The 23,442-nt window shown below is 41.0% G+C and overlaps 1 protein-coding gene across 1 annotated transcript in view; it reads left to right on the top strand.

The window, feature by feature from the left end:
- Nucleotides 1-15,028: 15,028 nt before the first annotated feature.
- CDS1 (CDP-diacylglycerol synthase 1) overlaps nt 15,029-23,442 on the top strand; it is a 67,140-nt gene continuing 58,726 nt past the window's right edge. The window contains exon 1 of the mRNA XM_030925246.1: nt 15,029-15,656. Within this exon, the coding sequence (XP_030781106.1) occupies nt 15,540-15,656 (117 nt within the window). The 5' untranslated portion in view covers nt 15,029-15,539. The remainder of the gene's footprint in view (nt 15,657-23,442) is intronic.

Here is a 23,442-nt window from a genome sequence, read left to right as displayed (position 1 = left end):
ATAAAAAAGCATCTAACAGAGCCTGGGACACAATAAAGATTATATAACTATCAGCCATTGTATCTAAACGTTGGCTTCTCTAATGCATCCTATAGAGTACTTACAGGCTGTGATCCTATGGTCCACCTAATCTTGATATGATTACTTGCTGTACGACTCTAGACAAATTATCTAACCTCAATAAACTATGTCCATCAGTGAGGACAGGTGAAATAACAGTATTTCGATCATACGGTTTTTGAGAATTTTAACTGAAATAATGCATGTCATTATTAAAGGCTTATAAGTGTTAGCTGCTGTTATTGAACATTTTTCTTCTTTGGCTTCCATAATGCTATAACATTCAGATTATCTTCTTACCTCTCTATCTCTTTTTTTTTTTTTTTCCTTATTACCATTCCTGGATTCCCACAGTTCTCCTTGCCCCACTCAGTCAGCCCTTTTCACCCTCATTCTTTGAAGAATACTTTCCAGTTGCTGCTTCAACAACCCCCCCCACCGCCCCATGCTGGCAATTCCTAAGTCTTCTATCTACAATCTCCATTTCTCCACTTGTACCACAGTCTCACACAACTGCCACGACCTGAATGTGTTTACTGCAGTGTTGCATTATCCTCTCCAAACTTCCATGTCCCGAAAAAATTCTCAGCTCCCACAGCTGCTAATTCCTTTGGGGGTTGGGAGGAATGAGCAGCTCTTTTCAATTTCCCTGCTGTTGGCAAACACAGTCATTCTCTAGTAGTCCTCGAGATCAAAGCCTTGGAGTCATCTTTGCCACATCTATTTCTATCATCCTTCGTGTCCCATCAATCACCAAAATACTAGACCACCTACCACACACCAGGGAAAGAGAAGTGAAAAGAAAACGGTTGAAAACAAAAACAAAACAAACATCTTTTCAAAGACACATCTGACAGGAAAACACAATTTATATTATTTCAAAGTATTCCCCTTTTCCCATACAAACACCCCATCTGCCCTTCTCAAGAAGGTGGATGTTGGTTGGTAATTGAGGTATCTGCTTGCTGAGAATAGTCAACTTCAGGAAAAAGGCTTTTGCATATTTGAAATAGTAAGAGTAAGAAGCACAATTGAGACAGCTGGGATGTGCTGAATTGTACCACATAAAAAGGAAGAGAAATGGGGTCAAGTGGGTGGAGGATGGGAGGTGGAGATGCTGCAAGGCAAGGCTGAGGAGAACATGGTAGCAACAGGTAGCGGAAGGTAAGTTGTGGGAGAAAACAGAAGTACTTCCCACAAACTCTTGCAGTAAGAATGGGACCTGGCTGAATCCCGGCTGTACCATTTAGCACCTGCAAGACAGCAAGCAAATCCCTCAACTTAATGCCTCCATTTCCTTGTTTGTAAAACGGGGAAAATAATAGTGTCTACGTTAAAGAGTTCTTCTGATGATTACATGAGCTCAAGTAAAGAATGTGGCATGGTGCCTGGCCTATAATATAAAAGTGTAGATATTAATAATTATATAAAAGTGTGTACATTAATACTAAATCATCTATTATTAAAAATTCTTTGAGGAGCAGATTTGTCTGTAGGAGATGTGACAAAGTGCTGAAGTACAGAGTTTTGTTCTTGTTGATAGGGGACTTTTTTAAAAAATAAAGGTTTCATTTGAATAAGAATGACGTCAAGTTACAAACATTTTAAAAGAGAATGACTGCGTTGGGTGTGGTGGCTCATGCCTGTAATCCCCGCACTTTGGGATGCCGATGTGGATGGATCACCTGAGGTCGTGAGTTCGAGACCAGCCTGACCAACATGACGAAACCCTGTCTCTATTAAAAATGCAAAATTAGCTGAGCGCGGTGGCACATACTTGTGATCCTAGCTACTTGGGAGGCTGAGGCAGAGAAACGCTTGAACCCGGGAGGCAGAAGTTGTGGTGAGCAGATATTGTGCCATTGTACTGTAGCCTGGGCAACAAAAGCAAGATTCTGTCTCAAAAAAAAAAAAAAAAAAAAAGAGAGAGAGAGAGAATTACTCAGCAAATTTCATTCATAGGTATATATGCAAGAAAAATGAGTGCAAGTCCACCAGAAGACACGTCTATGAATGCTTACAGTAGCTTTATGAATAATATCCCCAAACTGGAAACAATGCCAATGTTCATTTACACCAGGATGAATAAGTATACTTTGGTTTATTTATATAATTTATACATCATTGAAAAATATAAAATATGTAAAAGGAACTATTGCTACACACATCACGTGGATGAAACTCATAGATAAGATGATTAAAATAAATCAGACGTAAATGAACACATACTGTATGATTCTGTTTATATAAAGTCTAAGAAGTAAAGAAATCTTTGGTGACAGAAGTTAGGATAGTAGCCACTTCTGCAGAAAGAGGGGAACCAGTATAGACTGGCAAAGGCACTGAGGGAACTTTTCTGGGCAATGGAAATATTTTAAACATTGATTTGGGATGCTGGTTTCATGGGTGTATGCATATGTAAAAATTTAAGTTTTGCCCTTAACATATGTGACCTTTACTATATGTATATAACACCACAGTTGAAATTTAAAAGGGGGAGGCTCAGAATCCACACATCCCTTGGAAGTTTTCTACAAGTATATGAGCACATTATTCTTTGGAGGGCCCACTGCAGCTGTGTATATACTGAGGTGTCCCCTGCTTCTCCTAAGCCCATGTGAGAAGCCCAGAGATTTCACAGCCAGACCCTACTTTCTGGATACAAAGACTTAATTTCATAGTCTATACTTCTTAACAACCATATGCTCACAGGTAGACTCATAGTTAAGACCACACAAACTTACATCCCACTGCCCCTATAGTCTTCTCCATCTCTGTAACAGACGTCCCATCCTTCCAGTTGTTCAGACCAAAAACCTTGGTGTCTTTCTGTCACATCCTGCCTCCAAACCAAAAGAAAATTCTGTTGGCTCAAACTTCAAACCATAAAGAATTTGATGCTTTCTCACTACCTCCTTAATTAACAACCTGGCACAAGCCACCATCATCTCAGAAGCCTCCCAACTGGTTTTCTGATTCTATCTTAACTCCTACAGTCAATGCTCCACGTGGCACCAGGACGATCCTTTCACAACTTAGGTGATCATGCCATCCCTCTTCTTAAAATCTTCCAGTGGGCCAGATGCAGTGGCTCACACCTGTAATCCCAGCACTGTGGGAGGCCAAGGTGGATCACTTGAGACCAGGAGTTTGAGACCAGGCTGGGCAACATAGTGAGATCCTGTCTCCACAAAAAATAAAACAAACCAAAACCTTCTGATGGTTTCCTATCTCTGGGTGCTTATCTCATTCAGAGTGTAAGTCCTTAACCAGTTCTACAAGGGCTTACATGATCCAGCAACACACACTCCAAGTCAGGCTAGCCCCTGATCATCTTCTTTTCACTCATTCAGCCCTCGCTACACTGACCTCCCTTTTGATTCCAGATGATGTTTAGCAAACTCATGCCTCAGAGCCTTTGCAGTTGTTCTCTCTACCTTGATGTTCTTTACCTGGATTATTCGCGAGATTCACTACTTCACTTCCTTCAGTCTGGGGCTCAAATTGCACCTGACAAGTGAGGTCTCCTCTAACCACTCTAAATAAAATAGAATACCCCTGCCCTCCCCCATTTCACCCTACCACTCCATCATAATCCCCTACCCTCCCATCTAGCAGTTTTATATTTCTCCATAGAACTTACCAGCTAACATTTTATATTTTCATTTGTTTATTGTCTGTCTTTCCTCTCTCCACCTTTCTAAGAATATAAGCTCCAAAGGGTAAGAGATTTTGTCTGTCAGGTTAGCTGTCATAGATCCACACCTAGAATAGTATGTGGCACAGAACAGAAATTCAATGAATAGTTGTGAAATGAATAAATATCCCAGGTTCCACATTAGGATACCCGGTTATTCAAATATGATGCATTTAAACAATATGCATGAAATAGTTCCTAAAATGTGAAAGAGATGAAACTATTAAAAATTATGAATAAAAACAATATTTAATAATTATGAGAATTGCAAAAATAAATTTTGAAATATTTATCTTTACATCTCTGAATAAGTGAAGCTACTGTGTTCAGAAAACAGTTGGGAATTCACAGGTAATCCCACATTTCTAGCTACTCTTTATAAAACACCCAATGCAGCCATCTGGTAGGAAATTATCAATTAGCTTATTGCCCAAATACGAATTGCTGATTACAACTGATCAAAATGCTTCATAGAATGCGGAAAATATCCTGATGTTTCTGATATGAGATAGGATATGATTGAGGCCCTTACATTTTGGCTTATTATGAAGAAATTATCTTACTTTCTTATTCTAACCCCTTCTTCTATAACTGTATTTATACTAATGGTTTGCAAGTCAATATCTCCAGTTCTTAAAACTAGCAAGTTCGGCTTCCTGCTGCCACCTGCCCGAGATGTGTCACAGCCTCCTGGAAGTATCCATGTGTGAGCATGGACATAGAGCCAGCCAGTGGGCGGAACAGAGAGGGCAGGGTCTGGGCGGCAGATGTAACTTCTCTACTGATTCTTGATTCCTGTTTGAACTTGGGCAAGTGACTCTCTCTTTGTCCTCACCTAAATGATCAGTAGATTAACCTTACATGTCTGTGGTAGGGATTAAATATATCATATGTAAAATGACCAATAGTGCCTAATACTTACTAGGCACCTCATTTTTTCTCTTCCATCTTCCTTCAACCCTGTTTCTCCTCCTGTAGTCCCAGTCTCCAGGAACGACACCACCCGGCCACACAAGTCTAAAATGTGCCTATGGTTCTTAATTCCTCACCACCACTCCCTTTCCCACATGCAGGTGTTCAGCAATATATGTCGATTTCATTCTTGTAGCCTCTTAAATATTCTGTTCTGTAATGACAAGTAATTGTAGTTACATGTCGTCATAAGGGTAAGGCCATGATCTGATAGGATTAGTGTCCTTATAAGAAAAGTCACCGGATAGCTTTCCTTTTCTCTTTACCATGTGAGGACATAGCAAGAAGGCAACTGTCTGCAAGCCAGGAAGAGGGCCCTCAACAGAAACCAGTCGTGCTGGTACTGTGATCTTGACTTTCAGCTTCAGAACTGTGAGAAAATAAGTTTCTGTTGTTTATGCCATCGGTCTATGTATTTTGTGATGGCAGCCCAAGCTAATTAATACAGATTTTGGTATACAGAATGGGGTGTTGCAAACTATAATTAAAAATGTGGAAGAGGCTTTAAAACTGGGTACCAGGTAGAGGTCAGAAGAGTTTTGAGGTGCATGCTAGAAAAAAATCCTAGACAGTCATGAAGGGACTGTTGGCAGAAATATAGGTGTTAAAGGCCATTCTGAGGAGATCTCAGATGGAAAGAGGAACTTAAATTATTGGAAACAGGAGGAAAGGTGATTCTTGTCACAAAATGACAAAGAACCTGTCTGAGTTGTGTCCTAGTGTTTTGTGAAAGGCAGAACTTGCAAGTGACTAAACTGGATATTTGGCTATGCAGATTTCTAAGCCAAGTGCTACAGGCGTGTCTTGGTTCCTCTTGCTTAGTAAAATGCAAGAAGTGAGAAATGAATTGAAGAAGAAATTGTTATGCAAAAAGGAAACAGAGCTTAAAGATTTGGAAAATTTTCAGCCTGTCCATATTGCAAATTATGTGAAGGCACGTTTGGAAGAGGACACCAAGAGTGTGGCTAGACTATCACTTGATAAAAAAGGTTATAGAATTATATTAGCAGAAATACTACCAGTTGAACTGAAGGAGATGGAGACAGGACAAAATGAAGAAAGGCTGTCAGACTTAAATTCTACAGGACAGTTACAATAGAGCGATTTGACTGCAAACAGGAACTATTCTTCAAGAAAAGGAAAGAATGACTTCAAAGGTGATTCATCAGGGCTGCATCCTTGGTTTCAAAGTATGGGACCACAACTGTCTACCACTCTTCCTCCACATCAGCAGGGGTATGTGCTGTCAGACTCATGTCTGGAGAAATAACTCTAAAACAAAGTACTATGGACTAAATGCGTCACCTCCAAATTCACATATTGAAACCCTAAAATTCCCAGTGTGATCGTATTTGGAGATGGGGCCATTGGGAGGAAATCAGTGTATTGGAGTGGAGTCCTCCTGATAGGATGAGTGCCCTTAGAAGAACAGACATGAGCATGCTCTCTTTCTCATTCTCTCTCTCTATCTCTCTCTTTCTGTCTCTCTATTTCTCTGTTCTCCATCCTGTAAGGGTACAATGAGAAGACAGCTATCTGCAAACCAGGAAGCGGGCCCTCACCAGACACTAGATCTGCCAGGACATTGATCTCAGATTTCCCAGCGTCCAGAACTGTGAGAAATAAGCATTCATTGTTTAAGCCACCCCGTTTATGTTACTTTGTTACCGCACCCTGAATGGAGGAAGACACAAAGTAAAACCCAGCCTGTCTGAGATGGCTCTTGGTAAGTAATGGAGCTGGGAGAGGAGAAGGATCTATGTAACTTGGATCTCCGTGTGATAGCAGAGTAGGCGGGTGAGGGGAAATGAAAGAAAACTGCGAAAACTGCAATTTCCTGCATTTGGCCTCAGCTTTCTCGAATGGAAGTTCTAAAACAAGCAATTCTCGCAGTTGGTGTTAGAATTAAAGAAAGGACAAGCCCACGCACCAGTTAGACAAGTTAGTGGCACAACCTATTCTATCTAACATATTTCTATCTCTAACCCCACATCATCCTCAAAGGCATTATAATAGGAATCTGAGTTAATCAACATATAACAATCGGTACAGCCATCTGGGAGGGAAATCTTGTAGAATTTATCCAAGTACTGAATGCACATATTCTTTGATCTATTGCTCCATGTTTAGGTATCTATAGAATTGCACGTTTCATAAATATATGTTCAAGGATATTTACTGCAGTGTTATTTTAATAATTACAAAATCGGGGAAATCCCTAAATGTCTGTTGTACAAATGGCTAAATAAAATATGGTACAGTAACACCATGCATATATATAATGATTTTAAATAATTAGAACGTACTTATAAACACAAACAGTGTTTTAAGGCATAATAGTAAATAAAAAATTATGTCACAGAACATTATGTAGAATATATACATGTGCATATATACTTACATAAGAAACAGATCTGTAAGAAACTCTGGCAAACAGTTAACAACACTTACTAGGCAGTTAACAACACTTCTAGGGAAAGAAGTGTTTCCAGAAGGATGGAAAATCAACTTTATGTTGTTATATGTTCTAGATAATACTGTATTGTTTAACTTTTTAACTCTAGTGTGTATTTATGTATCATTTGTGTATACATACATGTATATATATATGCTATTTAGTGCCTAGCACTGTGTTCTGACATTGTAGGTACTCAATAAACATTTGTTACGTATGTAGATGAATATTTATTCAATAAAAACAAACATGTATTATTACTATAGCTAAAGTATCATTTCCAAAAGTGCAAAAATCACAAATCTTATACAAATATAAAATGAACACATATCAAAGATTTTATTTAATGCATTTACAAATGAGAGAACTAGAGATATATTAACAATTAGTTCAAATGGGTTTTGACTTAAAATGATTTATATTCTCTATCAGACAAAATTCACTTACATTGCTATGAACAAGAACATGGTTATGAGCTTTCCAGAAAGCACTTTTTTTTATTCCAACAGAGTTGCAAAATAGCCTATTTGATCAAAGACAATCAAAGGTGTACCCCTGGCTGGGCATGGTGGTGCACACCTGTGGTCCAGCTACTCCAGAAGCTGAGGTGGGAAGATCACTTGAGTCCAAGAGGAGTTCAAGGCTGTAGTGTCCTATGACTGAGCCTGTGAACAGCCACTGTACCACAGCTTGAACAACATAGTGAGACCCCATCTTTAAAAAAATTGGTGCATCCTCCTATGAAATCAAATAGTGCCTAGCAAGCCCCCTAGGCATGCTTAAGGCCCACTATAAGAATAGCCAGAAATTTCTTTTGCTCATTTCCAAATCAGTTTTTCCCAACACTGCTAAGTTAACAATAATATGTGTTCTTGGTGTTTTGGAATATTTATGAATCGCTTTTTAAATATTTGTCAGGGCTAGGGGTGATGACTCAAGCTTGTAATCCTGGTGCCTTGAGAGGCCAAGGCAGGAGGATCACTTGAGACCAGGAGTTCAAGACCAGCCTGAGCAACATAGCAAGACTGTCTACAAATAAATAAATAGGTTAGCCTGGCATGGTGGTACCTGCCTGTAGTCCTAGCTACTAGGGGAGCTTGGGTAGAAGGATCCCTTAATCCCAGGAGTTTGCGGTTGCAGTGAGCTATGATTGCACAATTGCACTCCAGCCTGGGTGACAGAGTGACACTCTGTCTCTTAAAAAAAAAAAAAAAAAAAAAATTAATAAATATTTGTCAAGGATTCCATAGTTCTGAAAAATTTTGTTTAATCTACATATATACAGATTGATACTGTTCACTTATTCTCTTAACAAGATCACCAAATTTGTCTAAATTTGCTTTGTAAGTAAGGTAATGCAAAGCTTTGCCTTATGAAATCTCAAAGTGTCCTTGCGTAAGATGTTTTCATTCTACCATTAATCTCTTCCTCGAACATTCTGGAAATAACTTGGCAAAACCTAATTGAAGTAAATCATTGTGGCATTTGTTCTCTAAAAGCAATAGTACAGAACTTACACTCTGCAAGGTATGTTGCTGAAGCCAGGTTTGTTAACAAAAACATAAAACAAAAGAATGCCACTGCTGTATTAGGTCTTTCTTAAGCATCTTAGGTTAACAACCTAACAACAGTCCTAGTCCACCCAAAGATGCTCGAACAGATTTCCTGTTCTAGGATTTTCCCAACTGTCTGGAGGCCACAGTCTTCACCACTCCTATTCATCAACTCCTCCCAGTTAAATGTATAAAAATGCATCAAATGCAAAATGATTGAATGCATAAATTATTGTTGTTAAGGGGAAATTAATCTCCATAATCATTTGGGATATTAGTATAATTTGGGGGGCAAATCAATGACATTTCTGAAAATATGACAAAAATATTTTTTACTAAATCAAACTATGAGAAAACAGACAATTGCAACAAACAATAGGTATTACCAGAAGTATGTAAACTTTAAAAGTCTTTTGTAATTTGCAGGAATAAAATACATTCACTAGTGAAATAATTTTTAAAACGTATTACTGACTATATTTTTCAAACTAAAAATGAGGCCTCTTATAGTCTGGGAAATTCTTTTTTTGCTATGAGAATATACAGATGTGAAAAAGTTTTCAAAATAAAAAATATATATAATTACATATTTAATAAATACTCTTCATTGAAAGAAAAACGTACATATAATTGGGACCATCTGGAAAAATCCAAGATATGTGATCTTTCTAACAATAATTTTTAAAGTGTTGTACTTCATAGACTCAATTAAATCATTATAAATGCATGATTTAAATGCACCATTATTTTATGTACTGTGAAGAAAAATAAAATGGCCAATAAAACTATGACCTAATGTTTTCTTATTTCATCAACTGTAAGATGCACTGTGATTTTAGAGGAGTTAAAACATAAATAAGTAGGATGTCTTAGAAGAGAAGTATAATGCTTATATCTTCTAAAAGATATAAACTGAAGCTTTTATTTATCTGATTAGTAAGGCTCTTTTCACAGAGATCTTAGGCTATTATTGCATTTTACAAGAATATGATTCCTCCTATTAAACTATTATTAATAATAAAAAAAGAGTTTGTGAAGGTAAAAACCTAAGTAAGAAAGGATTAGCAATTGCAACTGTGGCATCCAGTGACTGGTGCCTACCTCAGTGGCAGAGCAAGCTGTCATATCCTGTTCCAGTGGATCTAGCAATGGTGGCCTCAATTGAGGTGTTAGGAATAATTTTGACTGTAATCCTGGCTGTTGCTTGAAATCCTTTGTTTCTCCCAGTTTTCTATGCTGGGTTCTTCAGTTCTTCCAAGAGTTCTGTGAACTTCTTAACATCCTTTCAATAAGTTCCTTGTCTGCCCAACTCAACCAGAAGCAGTGTCTTTTGCCACATACTTTAACTGATACCTCTGGATTTCTGCAATTTGTTGAAGAGGGGTAACTGATATAGTTTGAAGCAAATCAGTGATCCGGCCCTTCTAAAGACAGTTACCAATCTCTTCCACTTCCCCAAATGTTATCCTCTCTCTTTCTCTCTCTCTCTCTCTATATAGCCATATTCAACAATAACAGAATACTTGAACCATGCAGTATAAAAAGCTCACATATACCCATTTTAAAGGCACAATTTATAAAATTATAGAATATGTTGCCTACTCTACAAAGAAATTAAATCAACAAATTTAATTTGCTTAGAGCTACTAGGATTCAGTGAAGAACCTACAAATGGGAGGAATTCCACAGTCATCATATTATATACAAGGTAGATGAGTAGCAATTGATTTCAGTTAATAATGGGGAAAACCAAATTCATTAATTGTACTACCTCAGAAGGACAAGGCACAAATTAACTAATTGGGTTAACTGTTGGGTAGGCTGATTTCTTTGTACTTGTTTGCAAAGTCTCCCTACCCCATTTCATAATTTCTACCTACCTCACCAAAGCAATATCAGCATATTCTTACTTCTTCACAGTCCTCTGGGGTGTTGCAGTTTAGTGAGTTTAGAAGTCAAATATTGTTCTCCTCAAGAAACGTAGCTTTCAACAATATGAATGATAATAATAGGTCACACTTGTGTAGTGCTTCACGATGGCCAGACACTATTCTAAGTATTTTACATATATTAACCAATTTAGTCTTCATAAGAATCTTAGGAGGAAATATTACCTTATTCTCATTTTGCACATGAGGACACTGAAGCTAACTGCCTAAGGCCAGTAGGTGGCAGAGCTGGGATTTGAACTCAGGCTAGCTTCAGAATTTACGTGCCTGTTATAACAAACTATCCCCCACCCCCAACTTTAGAAGTTGCTTGTTTCTGCTGCTATATATTTGTACTACATCATGAACCAGGCAGAATTTAAAGTATAAAAACTTAGCTTTCAATCCCAAATTTCCTTTCTAACCTTTTACATCTGAGCCTCAGATTTTTTTTCTTATAAAACAGGAGTAATATTTATTATGCCTAGCTTATAGATTGTTGAGTAGAACAAATGAAATAATGTATGCGAAAGTGCTTTGTAAAGTGTTATGTAAAGAATTATTACTTAAGCTTTGAATGGACATGTCAGTTAGGATACAGCTTCAGCTGCGTATGATGAAAATGTTGCTTAAAGCAAATTAGGTCACAGCTAGATTCAAGCTATGATTCAAGCTAGCTTCAAGCTATGATTCAAACCCAGGTTCTTGGTATATAAACCCCATACTTCTAACTACACCACAGCACTCTCTCATCTGATACTCTCTCACTACAATACTTGATAGTACACCATTGTTTTCCTATGCAATTCCATTAAAAATAAAAATGTAAATATAAGTTATACTTCAAGATTGTCCCATAAAATGTTTCTCTGGTGGCCTAAATCAGAAATTCCTACCTCCAACTTATAAACAAAACTGACAGAGGGCAACAGAGAAAGATAGGTCAAGCGACAAAAGCTGTAACTTGGGTATCTAAGCAACTGGAAACGCTTGGCTGAGGAAGATTTCTTCCGCCCCTGGCAAGCCAGGGACATTCCAGCAGGGCACCTTTGAGCCTCTGATGTGAAAAGCAGCTGAGATTCACATTCCCACCCCAGAAGGCATGTTTATCAGTCTGGGAACATTCTGAGGACATTCAGGGAAGAGTAGTAACAAATTGCTTCATTTCCTACTCTCACTACTTCAGGCAACGTCTCTGCCTCTTATGCTCTTATTACTTCCAGCAAAAGAGAAGGTAAACAGTAATCTAAAATAAAAACCATATAAACAATAATGTTAGCACTCTCTCTCTTATCTCTCTAGCAAATTCCTCATTAGGAGTTAGAAGTTGAAAATTTTCAATTTTTTTAATTTTTTTTTTTTTTTTTTTTTTTTTTGAGACAGGATCTCACTCTGTCACCCAGGCTAGAGTGCAGTAGAGTGAACAGGGGTCACAGCAGCCTCGAACTCCCAGGCCCAAGCAGTCCTCCTGCCTCAGCTTCCCAAGCAGCTGGGAGTACAGGCACACGCCACCATGCCCAGCTAATTTTTAAATTTTTGTGTACAGATGAGGTCTCTATATGTTGCCCAGGCTGGTCTTGAACTTCTGGGCTCAAGAGATATTCATGCATCGGCCTCCCAAAGTGCTGGGATTACAGATGTGAGGCACCACGCCTGGCTGGAAAACCTTAAAATCAATCCAAGAAGTGCTGGCTGGGTTGTACTATGTGATTAGGCCTATGCCTGTGCTTAGGGTTTCTATGAAGCCCTTCAGCAGGATAAATTCAAGAAAAGTTAACAGGTAAAGCCTTAGAAACCATTACATGCCAGATTTTGTGTCACCAAACACAAATACAATAAATTTAGAACACATAAGTTCCCTGAATGAAAATGAAAGATAAAAATAAAAAAGAAAGAAAAAGGAAAAATAAGAAAAAAGACATTGAAAAAGTCTAAGAACACAGAGTTCCGGAAGCCAGTTGTGGTTGAGTATATTGCACTGTATCTTAAATAAAGTCATTACTACAACCCCTCTTAATAAGTATTAAAATCAACTTCTCTCTCATATAAAGTGAAAATGAAGAAAAGTGAGTACCTATATAAGTCTAAAACAGACTTTAAATGAAGAAACCATAAATACTATACATTCATGGGTTGCATAACAATGTTTCGGTCAACAATGGACCACACATGCCACTGTAGCCTATAAGATTACAATACCATATTTTTATAGTACCTTTTCTATGTTTAGATACACAAATATTTACTGTTGTGTAGAGTTGTCTAAGCAATAGGCTTTACCATGCAGCCTGGGTGTGCAGTAGGCTATGCCATCTAGGTTTAGTACACCCTGTAATGTTGCACAATGATGCATTTCTAAGAATGTATCCCCACTGTTAAACAACACATGAGTGTATATATTTCCTTGTTAGGCTGTACCTTTGCCATCCCATTATTTCTTCATTCACTTCTTCAGCAAACATTGTTACCTATAGAAGGGTAGTGTTTGGCACTGTGGAAAGAGCTAGACCTGTAAAGATGAATAAGCCGGTTCCTGCTGTCTGGGTTCAGTCTGTTCACTCAACTACTGGTAATAACTATAATGAAGAAGATGGAAAGAAATTGCTCTCTTAGCTACAATACAAGAAAGAGCAGAGCTTAAGAAAGGTGAGGTAAGTAGAACCTCACATTCTATTTCAGTAGTCTTTGCATTTGTCCCACTTTTCCTGGGTTGGGGAATACTGTTTCTTCTGTCATGCACTACTGTCCTCTGCTGCTCCCCTTTGTCACCCCCTCACTCTCTTTTTCCTCCTGCAGCAAAGGGAAAAAGTCAAAGAGGCCATGAGTGGACTAGGGAAAGGGGAAACAGGAAGTTGTTCAGGTACCTTGTGTACTAGGTCTCCTTTTCTTGGGCTATGGGGAAAACCAAAGGCTTGATTCTGATCGTCTAAAAGCTAAAAGGGACCACAGAGGCCATCCTTACTATCCGTTTATAGCTGAGGACACTGAGGCTTAATAACTTACCAGGCCATGCAATTAGTGGCATTGGCAACACTAGAACTCAGGCTTCTTGACTTCCAGAGAGTTAGAATGGAGCACTTCTAATCCTTTTTGCAGGGTAGGGTGGTAGCCAGAGAGGGAAACCCTACTACTGGCTTCACTAGCTTCTTCAGTCATTATTTTGATTATCTTCTTCACTATCAAGCAGTCCTTCATTTCCGATCCTCCAAACAATTGGACAATTTATTAATGCAGTCACCCCATAGTTCTCTGTTCAGTAGGGACTTATTTTCAGCTCTTCTCTGTAATTTCCGCTATCCTCCCCATAAGGAACAAATTATGGTTTCTTGACATCCTTTTGAAAACGTGCAACCCAAACTAACTGCACAGCTTCAAAGATCAGTTTGGTGAGGTAAAATGATGTCTTTGTGTCCTGCTTTTCAATGCATCCTACTTTGACTTTTGGTTTTGCTCATTTGTTAGTAAATTTTCAACACCTTACTTACTTTTACCGTGTCAGTAATGACCTTGAGGAATTTATATAGTTGATCTCTTTGTATAAGGGTGCGTTCCTGAACCTTGTCCTGTGTGAAGGCCCGCCTTTTTTCTTTTCTCTCTCTCTCTCTTTTTTTTTTTTTTTTATTTGTTAGCTTGTCAGTAATGACCAGGTGGCGGATACATGTCAAGAAAACTAATCACCTTTCAACAGGATTAGGACTAGAATTAACGCGGATCTTTTGCCCTTCCTGTTCCCTCTTTGGCAGCCCAAGGTCCACCACTGCTCAGAGACTAGTTGGAGGGCAACTGCGCCCCATAGCATCTCACACTGTGTTGGGATCCTAGGTGGTGACCTTTGTGAGATTCAGTACCGAGTTTCTGGGAGATGGCGCTGCGGTTGTGATTAGAACTGTTGGCCGACGCACCTCTGGACGCCCAGCGAGGCAAAAGCATCTCCTATTTTCAAGGTGATGACACTGGGCGGGAATGCCGCGGGGCCAACCAGTCGGTCCTGCCAGACAAGTTTCTGGTCCGGTGAGCCTCCGACCCGCCGCGCGTGTCAAGCTGACATGGTCGGGGTGGCGTTTGAAGGAGCAGTGTTGAGCGCTGTCAACATTTAGCGGGCGTCTTTGAGTAGCTCCTCCAGTCCTCGCAGCGGCCCAGGGACAAGTCTGCAAGTTCTCACCGCTCACTTCCAGCCCGCGCTGGCCCCGCCTCCGCCTCCCAGCTCCTCCAGCCTCCTCCCGCCCAGCAGCTGCCACCTTTTCTCAGGCCCCCACCTGCCAGCACGCAGAGGCGGGGGCGGGGCCGCGGGCCGGGCTCGTGACGTCACCTCGCGGAGAGGCGGGGTTGTGGGAACCGCAGTGCAGCGCAGAGGGGCGGGGCCTGCGGCGCGAGACCCGGTGCTAGAGGCCTGGGCAGGGAGAAGTGTGCGGGGCTGGGACCCGCCGGCTCCGAGTCCGGCTCCGGGGGGGGCTGGGCGGGAGGGGCTGGCGTGGCGGCGGGAGCCCAGCGCAGTGCTAAAGCGGGTCAAGTGTCCTCCTTTTCTCCCCGCCCCTTCTCCTCCTCCCACCTGGGCCTCTGCGTGGAGACGCGCACCTGGCAACCGGAGGCCGCGTCTCCGCCTTCTCCGCTCGCGCCTGGCGCCCCGAGCCTGCCCGGGACCTCCGCCGGAGTCGCCCTCGCTGCAGGCGGCCTCGAGCGCTCTCTCGTTGATGCCGTTTTGGAGGTGACCGGCGCGGCGGCCGCTCTATGGTGGGGCCGCGTTAGTGGCTGCGGCTCCGCGGGACTCCAGGGCGCGGCTGCGAGGTGGCGGGGCGCCCCGCCTGCAGAACCCCGCGCGCAGCTCGGGTTTAAGGGTGCTTGAGGAGGCCGCCACGGCAGCGCGGGAGCGGAAGATGTTGGAGCTGAGGTACCGGGGAAGCTGCCCCAGCCCCGGGGAAGCGGTGTCGCCGCCACCCCGTGAGGGAGAGGCGGCCGGCGGCGACCACGAAACCGAGAGCACCAGCGACAAAGTAAGTGGAGCCGCGAGAGGTGGACGCCGCGCCCTGGCTGGGTCCTGGTTGGAAGCGGGACACCTGAGAGCAAGGGTGGGGCCCGTCGAGCGTCAGGTGAGGCTGCAGGCTGCCCGTGCACCTTCCTCCCTGCCTGGCACTGCTTCCTCCTTTCCCAGAGGGGGTCGGGACCCGGGATCCCAGTGGCGGTGCGGTTCCCAGGATGACCGCGGCCGCTGCCTGGGATAAATGGGCTACTCAACACGGCTTACAGTTTAGTTTCATCCCCTTCCGGTCCTTTCTTCAGGATCTGGGGCCGACGCTGGAATCAGGATGGAACCTGCCCTCCTAGGAGCTGCAGTTAGTAGCTCCCACCTCACCCCTCTTCTCAGTAGAGGGAACAAAGTTAGTAAGGACTCTATAGAGACGTGCCACCGTCAGCTATATCATTTCATTGGATCCTGACGCGGGAGGCTTGGCTTCTCGCGCTATCCCATCTGCACTTTTATTTTCTCCGTCCTTTTTCAGTATGATAGATTTTGGAGGTTTGAGAGTATCATGCATGTGACATAATAGTAATCTTCCAGCTTCTTTTGAGTACACGGCAGACAGTGCAATTCTTCTGTCTACCAGTAGATTTCATTTAACCCGACACGTTAATTCATGAAGACTTTTCACTGTCTTTTCTATAGATTACTCTTCTTTCACATTTAAGAATAAGTACATGTGATATTACCATCTGTTTAAAGCTAGAAAAGGAATTCGGGCGTGTTTGGTAATACAGTGGTGCAAGTAAGAACTTGTGAAGAAATGCAGTTTTATGACCTTATGGACTGGATGGTTTGGGAAATTGGGCCAGAGAATAGACTGATGTATCAAACCGTCTGTTTAGAAAATTCCGTTTTATTTGAGAAACCCGAAACACGTAAACTGTTTCTAGAAGCATACTTTGGAAGCAGGCATTGCCATTTGAATTACAGAAGTGAGGTGAATTGCCCAAGGTCAAGTTCGTGCCTCTTGAAACTAGAATCTAAGTTTCCTGATTCCTTTTCTTCTGATTTATGTGGTTGCTGAGACTGGCTGGCAGTTCTGATTTGGGAAGGATTCCACCTGAAAGTTGATGTTGATGAAATTGATGTAACCCAAATTACAAAGCCCTAATAGGAACATATCACATGATATCACGAAATAAACACAAACGTGATTCTTAGGACTAAAACTTTAGAATCAATGGAGTGACACTTTTTTCCCCTTACCCTTGATAGTAAGTAGAATAGAATGAGTCTGTAATAGAACATATGTGTCAAGGAATTACCCAAAATATAACAATTTCCAGCTACTGAAGGTTGAAGTTACAAAACTAGAAACAGTGGGCTGAGAATAATCTTTGTGAAAACTGCCTTGGAAACTAGACCCAAAGTAGAATTAATTAAGTTGGGATTTGTTTTTTGTTTTGTTTTTAGCACCGGTATAGTTTAGCATCAAGGAAATACCAGCTTCTCTACGTTGACTCCCTTAACTCGACAAAACTAACAACCTTTTATTAAGATAAAAGATGTTCAGGAAGCCATGCATAAAATACCTTTGGAAATAAGTTTTTTTTTTTTTAAACACCATAATGTATTTAAAATGGAATGGAAATTACTTCTGTGGTGTGCTTTGACTCATTAGAACTGTTGTCTCTAGCTATCTGTGACTGGGTTGCCTCGCTGCGTATTTATTTATTTATCAGTGCAGTACTGTTGGTTTTCATTAACACATGTCCAGCTGGATTTTGTTTTCTGAAAGTAGACTTTGCTATATGTAACCTGTTTTGTCAAGATTTCTTAGACAAGGATGAACATATTCAAACCCTATCTAAAATACTGCTCTACTTTTAGAGTTTATCACAAGGAACTTTTGACTTGGCAAGCTTATAGATGTTGAACTCTATCCCTGTCTGTCCTTTTTTATCAGGGTGTGTATTTGAATACACCTATATTTCCAGGTCAAGGGCTATTTTAAAATCATTTTGGACACTGGAGGCTGGTTAATATTTGGTCAATTCAAACTCATTAAGGGCCTTCTCTGTTCTGTTGCAGTAAAGGCCAAACTCTTGGGGAATTAGTCAAAGAAGTGAAGGAGGTACATTATATTCTGCTATTATAATACACTCCCATGCATTGCCATTTTGTAGTCTTTTAATAATGGTGTTATTAACATGACACTCCCTTTGTTCCGGACTGGTGACTTGTGCTGAGGGAAGGCTCTGTACTCCAGATAATTAGCAAGTGAAAAAAATACTTCTTACCTGCAGGGGAATGTTCCCAAGTGTTAAATGTTGGAGTGGTACTTGAAAAATGACAAGGGACCCCTTCAAGGCACCCCGCAGGAGACATATATGAGTTAGATTTATTAAAAGTCTGTACAAGGCTCATTGTTAGCATAGAGGGCATGCTTGGCCTCTACCTGGAGACTGCCGGAAAAGCTGTAAACAGTAGGTAAGGATTGAACTGGGAGTGAAAAGATTCCTGGGACTCACTAGGTTTACAAGGATTTGGGTTGGGTGTTCTAGGCAAAGGACATGTTGAGTTTTTTCTTGAATCAGCATTCTAGGCACAGGGTTGGAGATACAGAGGAAGAGATAATGAAGGTCCTGAGAGCAAAAGGAGGAGGCATTGCTTAGAGCTGCAGTCCCTAACCTTTTTGGCACCAGGGATCAGTTTTGTGGAAAACACTTTTTTCCACGGATGGGGTCGGGGGGATGGTTTCAGGATGATTCAAATACATTACATTTATTGTGCACGTTATTTCTATTATTATTACATTGTAATATATAATGAAATAATTATACAACTCACCATAATATAGAATCTGTGGGAGCCCTGAGCTTGTTATCCTGCAACTATACAGTCCCACCTGGGGGTGATGGGAGACAGTGACAGATCATCAGGCATTAGATTCTCGTAAGGAGCATGCAGCCTAGATCCCTTGCATGTGCAGTTCACAACAGGGTTCAGGCTTCTGTGAGGATCTAATGCTGCTGTTGATCTGACAGGAGGCAGCGCTCAGGTTGTAATTTGAGTGATGGGGTGTGGCTGTAAATACAGAGGAAGCTTTGCTCACCGGCCACCCACCTCCTGCTGTGCAGCCGGGTTCCCAACAGGCCCAGCTCCTAACAGGCCGGTACTGGTCTGTGGCCTGGGGGTTCGGGACCCCTGGCTTAGAGGACATCATCAGTAGTACTTAGGAATAAGGCCTGAGACAGAACATGGAGTTCAGCAAAAGATCTAAGTAGAAGCAGGTTTAGGTTGAGGAAATTGAGAGGTGAAATGTTGGTAGTTATTGTTATAAAGTGGCAGTGAAAGGAATACAGGACGGCAGCTAGAGAGACAGGAGGATTAATGAAGATTTTTCTTTTCAGAGGAGGGGAGATATATATTTGTATGAAAGTCAAATGAGTAAAGATGTTGAAGACAATGGGTAGGCCCTAGGAAAAAGAAAGCAAACATGGGGTAGAGACTGTGGATTATTGGGATATCCAAGGAAAGGAAAGAGGGATGCATGTTCCCTTCCTTAAGAAAAGAAAGACGGAATGAAGGGTGGATACAGGAACATTTTGAAAAGCAGAAAGGAGAAGATCAAGTGTTCGATGCCTTCAGTTAGTAAGGTAGGAACTCAGAACCAGTGAGCTTCAAGGGATCTTAGAAACAACTTGGTTTAACTCAATTCATATATATTTGTATATATTTATATATAGTTTGGTATATATACAATTAAATTATAAACAACAAGTTTGTGTTCAGTTGAATCTTCACTGAGTTTGATAATTCTGTATAGTTCTATAATAGTTACCTTTTGGTCATTTCCTATTACACTTCCCAAAAATGACAGTTCAAATGTGTTCCAGTCGCATTTGGTGTTGTGTGACTGTGTGTTAGGAATATCCCCATTTAATAGCTGAGAAGAAGAAAAGCAATGGGAGTGATTTAGGCCTGGGGAGTGCCAGAGGTCCAGGATGTAGGGAATTAGAGAGTCAGCGAAGCCAGGATTGAAGTGAATGACCACAGATTCAGCTCAGCGGGGAAGTGGGCTGGTGAAGATCTGATGGGTTGAGTGGGAATGAGCATTGAAAGGGAAAGAGCTAAGACCTGACTTATGTAGAGACCAAGGGGGAACTTCCCCTCTGCCCTCTGAAGACTTGCGAGAAAAAACTGAGAACAGATAGATTAATTGGAGAAATGGCATACAAATTTATTAATGTGTGGGATGGGAGGAGGGAGACAGAGTGATTACCTGAACCCCAGAAGGAGGCACAGAAGCTTATATACCATCTTGAGGCAAAGGTGGTCCTGTCATGTAGATGAAACCTCATAGGGAGCAGCCCTCAGAGAGAATAGATGGTGAATATTTCTTTCAGACTTTTAAAGGTGTCAGACTCTCAGTTAATCTTTCCTAGATCCAGACAAGAGAGAACCTCAGAGAAGTCCAGGTTGCATCAATGCAGATTTTCTCTACAGATGCAAATCTCCCTCACAACAGACAGCTTTGCAGGGCTATTTGTTTGCAGGCCCTCAGAACAGCCATCTCAAAATATGTCAAAGAAGTATAATTTGGGGTGAAATATTCTGATTTCCTTCACTTGCTAGACCCTGAAGTGGGAGAAAAGAGGGTGCACATTGAAGCTGTGGCCAGTCAAGGGGAGCACACATGGAATAGTGTGCTTTCAGGTTAAGGTCCCTGTGTGTTTGTGCATGGGGCTGCTACTTAGAGATTTTGATTTGTGAAGATGAGGGGAAAACAATCCAGAGATCAGTTAACTTCTGTCCTCCATTTGAGATGTGTGCAGCTTCTTTCATAAATACATTATTATTTTCAAATAAACTTTTAATTTTGGAACAACTTTGATTTATGTAACCACCCCACAGGTTTTTCTTGCTTGCTGCCCAGATAGAACTGGTTTATCAACACAGGAGAATTGCAATAGAAAAAAACAGTTTAATGCACACAGAACTGGCTAAACAGGAGGCCGGAGTTTTATTATTACTCAAATTAACCTCCCTAAAAATTTGGAGGCTAGGCTTTTTATTTATTTTTTATTTTTTTATTTTTTTTTGAGACGGAGTCTCGCTCTGTCGCCCAGGCTGGAGTGCTGTGGCCGGATCTCAGCTCACTGCAAGCTCCGCCTCCCCGGTTCCCGCCATTCTCCTGCCTCAGCCTCCTGAGTAGCTGGGGCTACAGGCGCCCGCCACGTCGCCCGGCTAGTTTTTTGTATTTTTTAGTAGAGACGGGGTTTCACCGTGTTAGCCAGGATGGTCTCGATCTCCTGACCTCGTGATCTGCCCGTCTCGGCCTCCCAAAGTGTTGGGATTACAGACTTGAGCCACCGCGCCCGGCCGAGGCTAGGCTTTTTAAAAGATAGTTTGATGTGCAGCAGTTAGAGAATGGATGCTGCTGATTGGTTGGGGAGGCAAATTACAGGGGTATGGAAAACGGTCCTTGTATACTGAGCCCAGTTCTGGGTGGGGGGCCACAGGAGTTGCTGGTTTGGGGGACTTATCCAGTCATCAGAAATATAAAAATCTGAAAGTAGTCTGTCTTTTAAAAGGCCGATATCTTAGCTTATTTAATAGTGATATTATGTATAGAAGTAATTGTAGAAGTTGCAAATCTTGTGATTTCCAGAGCAGTGGCTGATAATTGTTTACATGTAATCACAGCAAAATTCAGTCCCCTCTCATAATCCTAAACTTGTGACCTGTTATTAGTTTTATAAAGGCAGTTTAGTTTAGGGAAGAGCTATTACCATTTAACCTATAAACTAAATTTCTTCCAAAGTTAGCTTGGTCCTCACTTGGGAATGACCATGGGCATCTTGAAGGTTAAAGGCAAGGTAGAGTTGGTTAGGTCAGATTTTTTTTCACTGTTATAGTTTTTGTAAAGATGGTTGGTTTCATTTACAGAAGCATTACAAAGGTTTCTGTGTACTTTTCACCAACTTTCCCCTAAGGTTTGTATCTTGCATAACCGTGGTACATTGGTCAAAACTTAAGAAATTAACATAGCTATAATATCATCTTAGACTGCAGATACTATTCAGAAGTTCAGTGGTTGTTCCACTGTCCATTTACTGCCCTGGAATACAATCCAGGATTCAGCACTGCATTTTGTCTGCTTTATTTTGTTTTTGTAAAAGCCTTAGTGTGTTTTTGTAAATTACTTTTTCATTTTGGTGCACTTCACTATAGGTTGCGCTAATGTCACCTGTAAGTGTAATGAACGTTTTCTATAGTTTTTCAGCTAGATCTAAGCCATTAATAAAACATTAATAAAATATTAATGGCTTAGATCTAGATTTCTGGACTACCATTTGGGCTGATACTCCCTAATTGTTGATGAATTATCAGTCAGTATTACCACCTAAGTAATTTTCCATGGTTCAGCTTTTATCATGCACAGCATATTCATTTCATTTAATAACATTTTAAAAAAAAAAGCTGGCTTCCAAAATATCAGCACCCCAGCCAAGTGATAAGACAGAGCTAGGTTTTTAGCTTACTGCAGCGAGGAACACTCCCACAGAGTCTTAGTAGTGTTTCAGAGGGGAGAAGCAAGGTGTAACTTATTTGAGAATTGGAAGTTTGATTTAAGGCAGGTCTTTTCTTTTTTATTTTATTTTATTTTATTTTTGAGACGGAGTCTCACGCTGTTGCCCAGGCTGGAGTGCAGTGGCGCGATCTCGGCTCACTGCAAGCTCTGCCTCCTGGGTCATGCCATTCTCCTGCCTCAGCCTCCCAAGTAGCTGGGACTACAGGCGCCCGCCACCATGCCTGGCTAATTTTTTTGTATTTTTACTAGAGATGGAGTTTCACCATGTTAGCCAGGATGATCTCAATCTCCTGACCTTGTGATCTGCCTGCCTCGGCCTCCCAAAGTGTTGGGATTACAGGCGTGAGCCACCGCACCTGGCCTAAGACAGGTCTTTCAATGTGGGGAATTGATTAGGATTGGGTAAGGGTCACAATATAACAGTCTGGGATTGGTGGATAAGCCAGATAAGGATTTTGAGGCAAAAGTTTTCCAAGAGTCTTAGGACTAAACTATTCGTTGATGCTTCCTTTCAGAGAGTTGATGTGTCTTTTAGAAATTCTTGTAAATAACATGAACTTCTGGCAAGAGTTTCCAGGAATACTCAAGGTATACTAATGAAAGAGTGAATCTAAAGGCATGGTAATGTAATAGTAAGCTATGTGCAGGTTAGGAACGGTAGTTAACTTGAGATTTCTAAAGAATATCTGAGGGTTACCACATGAATTTTCACTTGCTGTTTATAATCTTTAAACAATTCATTTTCTTGTTATTTTGAGAGAGATTACCGTAGAACGTCATCAGCTACATCAAGCTTTGGATGTGTACCACAGTGGGTTTTTTTGATGCTGTGATCCTGAGGAAAAAGGTGAGGTGCAACATAGAATTTAAAGACAATACTTGAGCCAACTTTAAAGACTTTACTTGAGCCAAAGTGAGTACACTGTCTGGGACATACTTCCAAGTTGCCTGGGTGAGTGCCTTGGTTGGCCTTTCTTATAAGCAAGTTTTTAAAGGCAGAAGGGAGCAAGGAATGGGCTGGTACAAAGTTGTTTGACAGGAATTCTCATTGCCTTACAGAGATAATATTGATGAGTGATTGGCTATTCAGTTTTAAAATGTAAGGTATGAGTTACAGTGTCTAGTATATGGTATTTTATGGCTACTTGATATCAGTCCAGAGCCAACATAGCAAGTGGCTATGTTGTTTAGCTCAGACGGTGAGAGACGTGACTGCTGA

This window comes from Rhinopithecus roxellana, chromosome 2 (assembly GCF_007565055.1).
Source record: "Rhinopithecus roxellana isolate Shanxi Qingling chromosome 2, ASM756505v1, whole genome shotgun sequence".
NCBI lineage: Eukaryota > Metazoa > Chordata > Mammalia > Primates > Cercopithecidae > Rhinopithecus > Rhinopithecus roxellana.
Note: the sequence above shows the minus strand (reverse complement) of the source record. Positions and strands in the feature narration are given on the sequence as shown.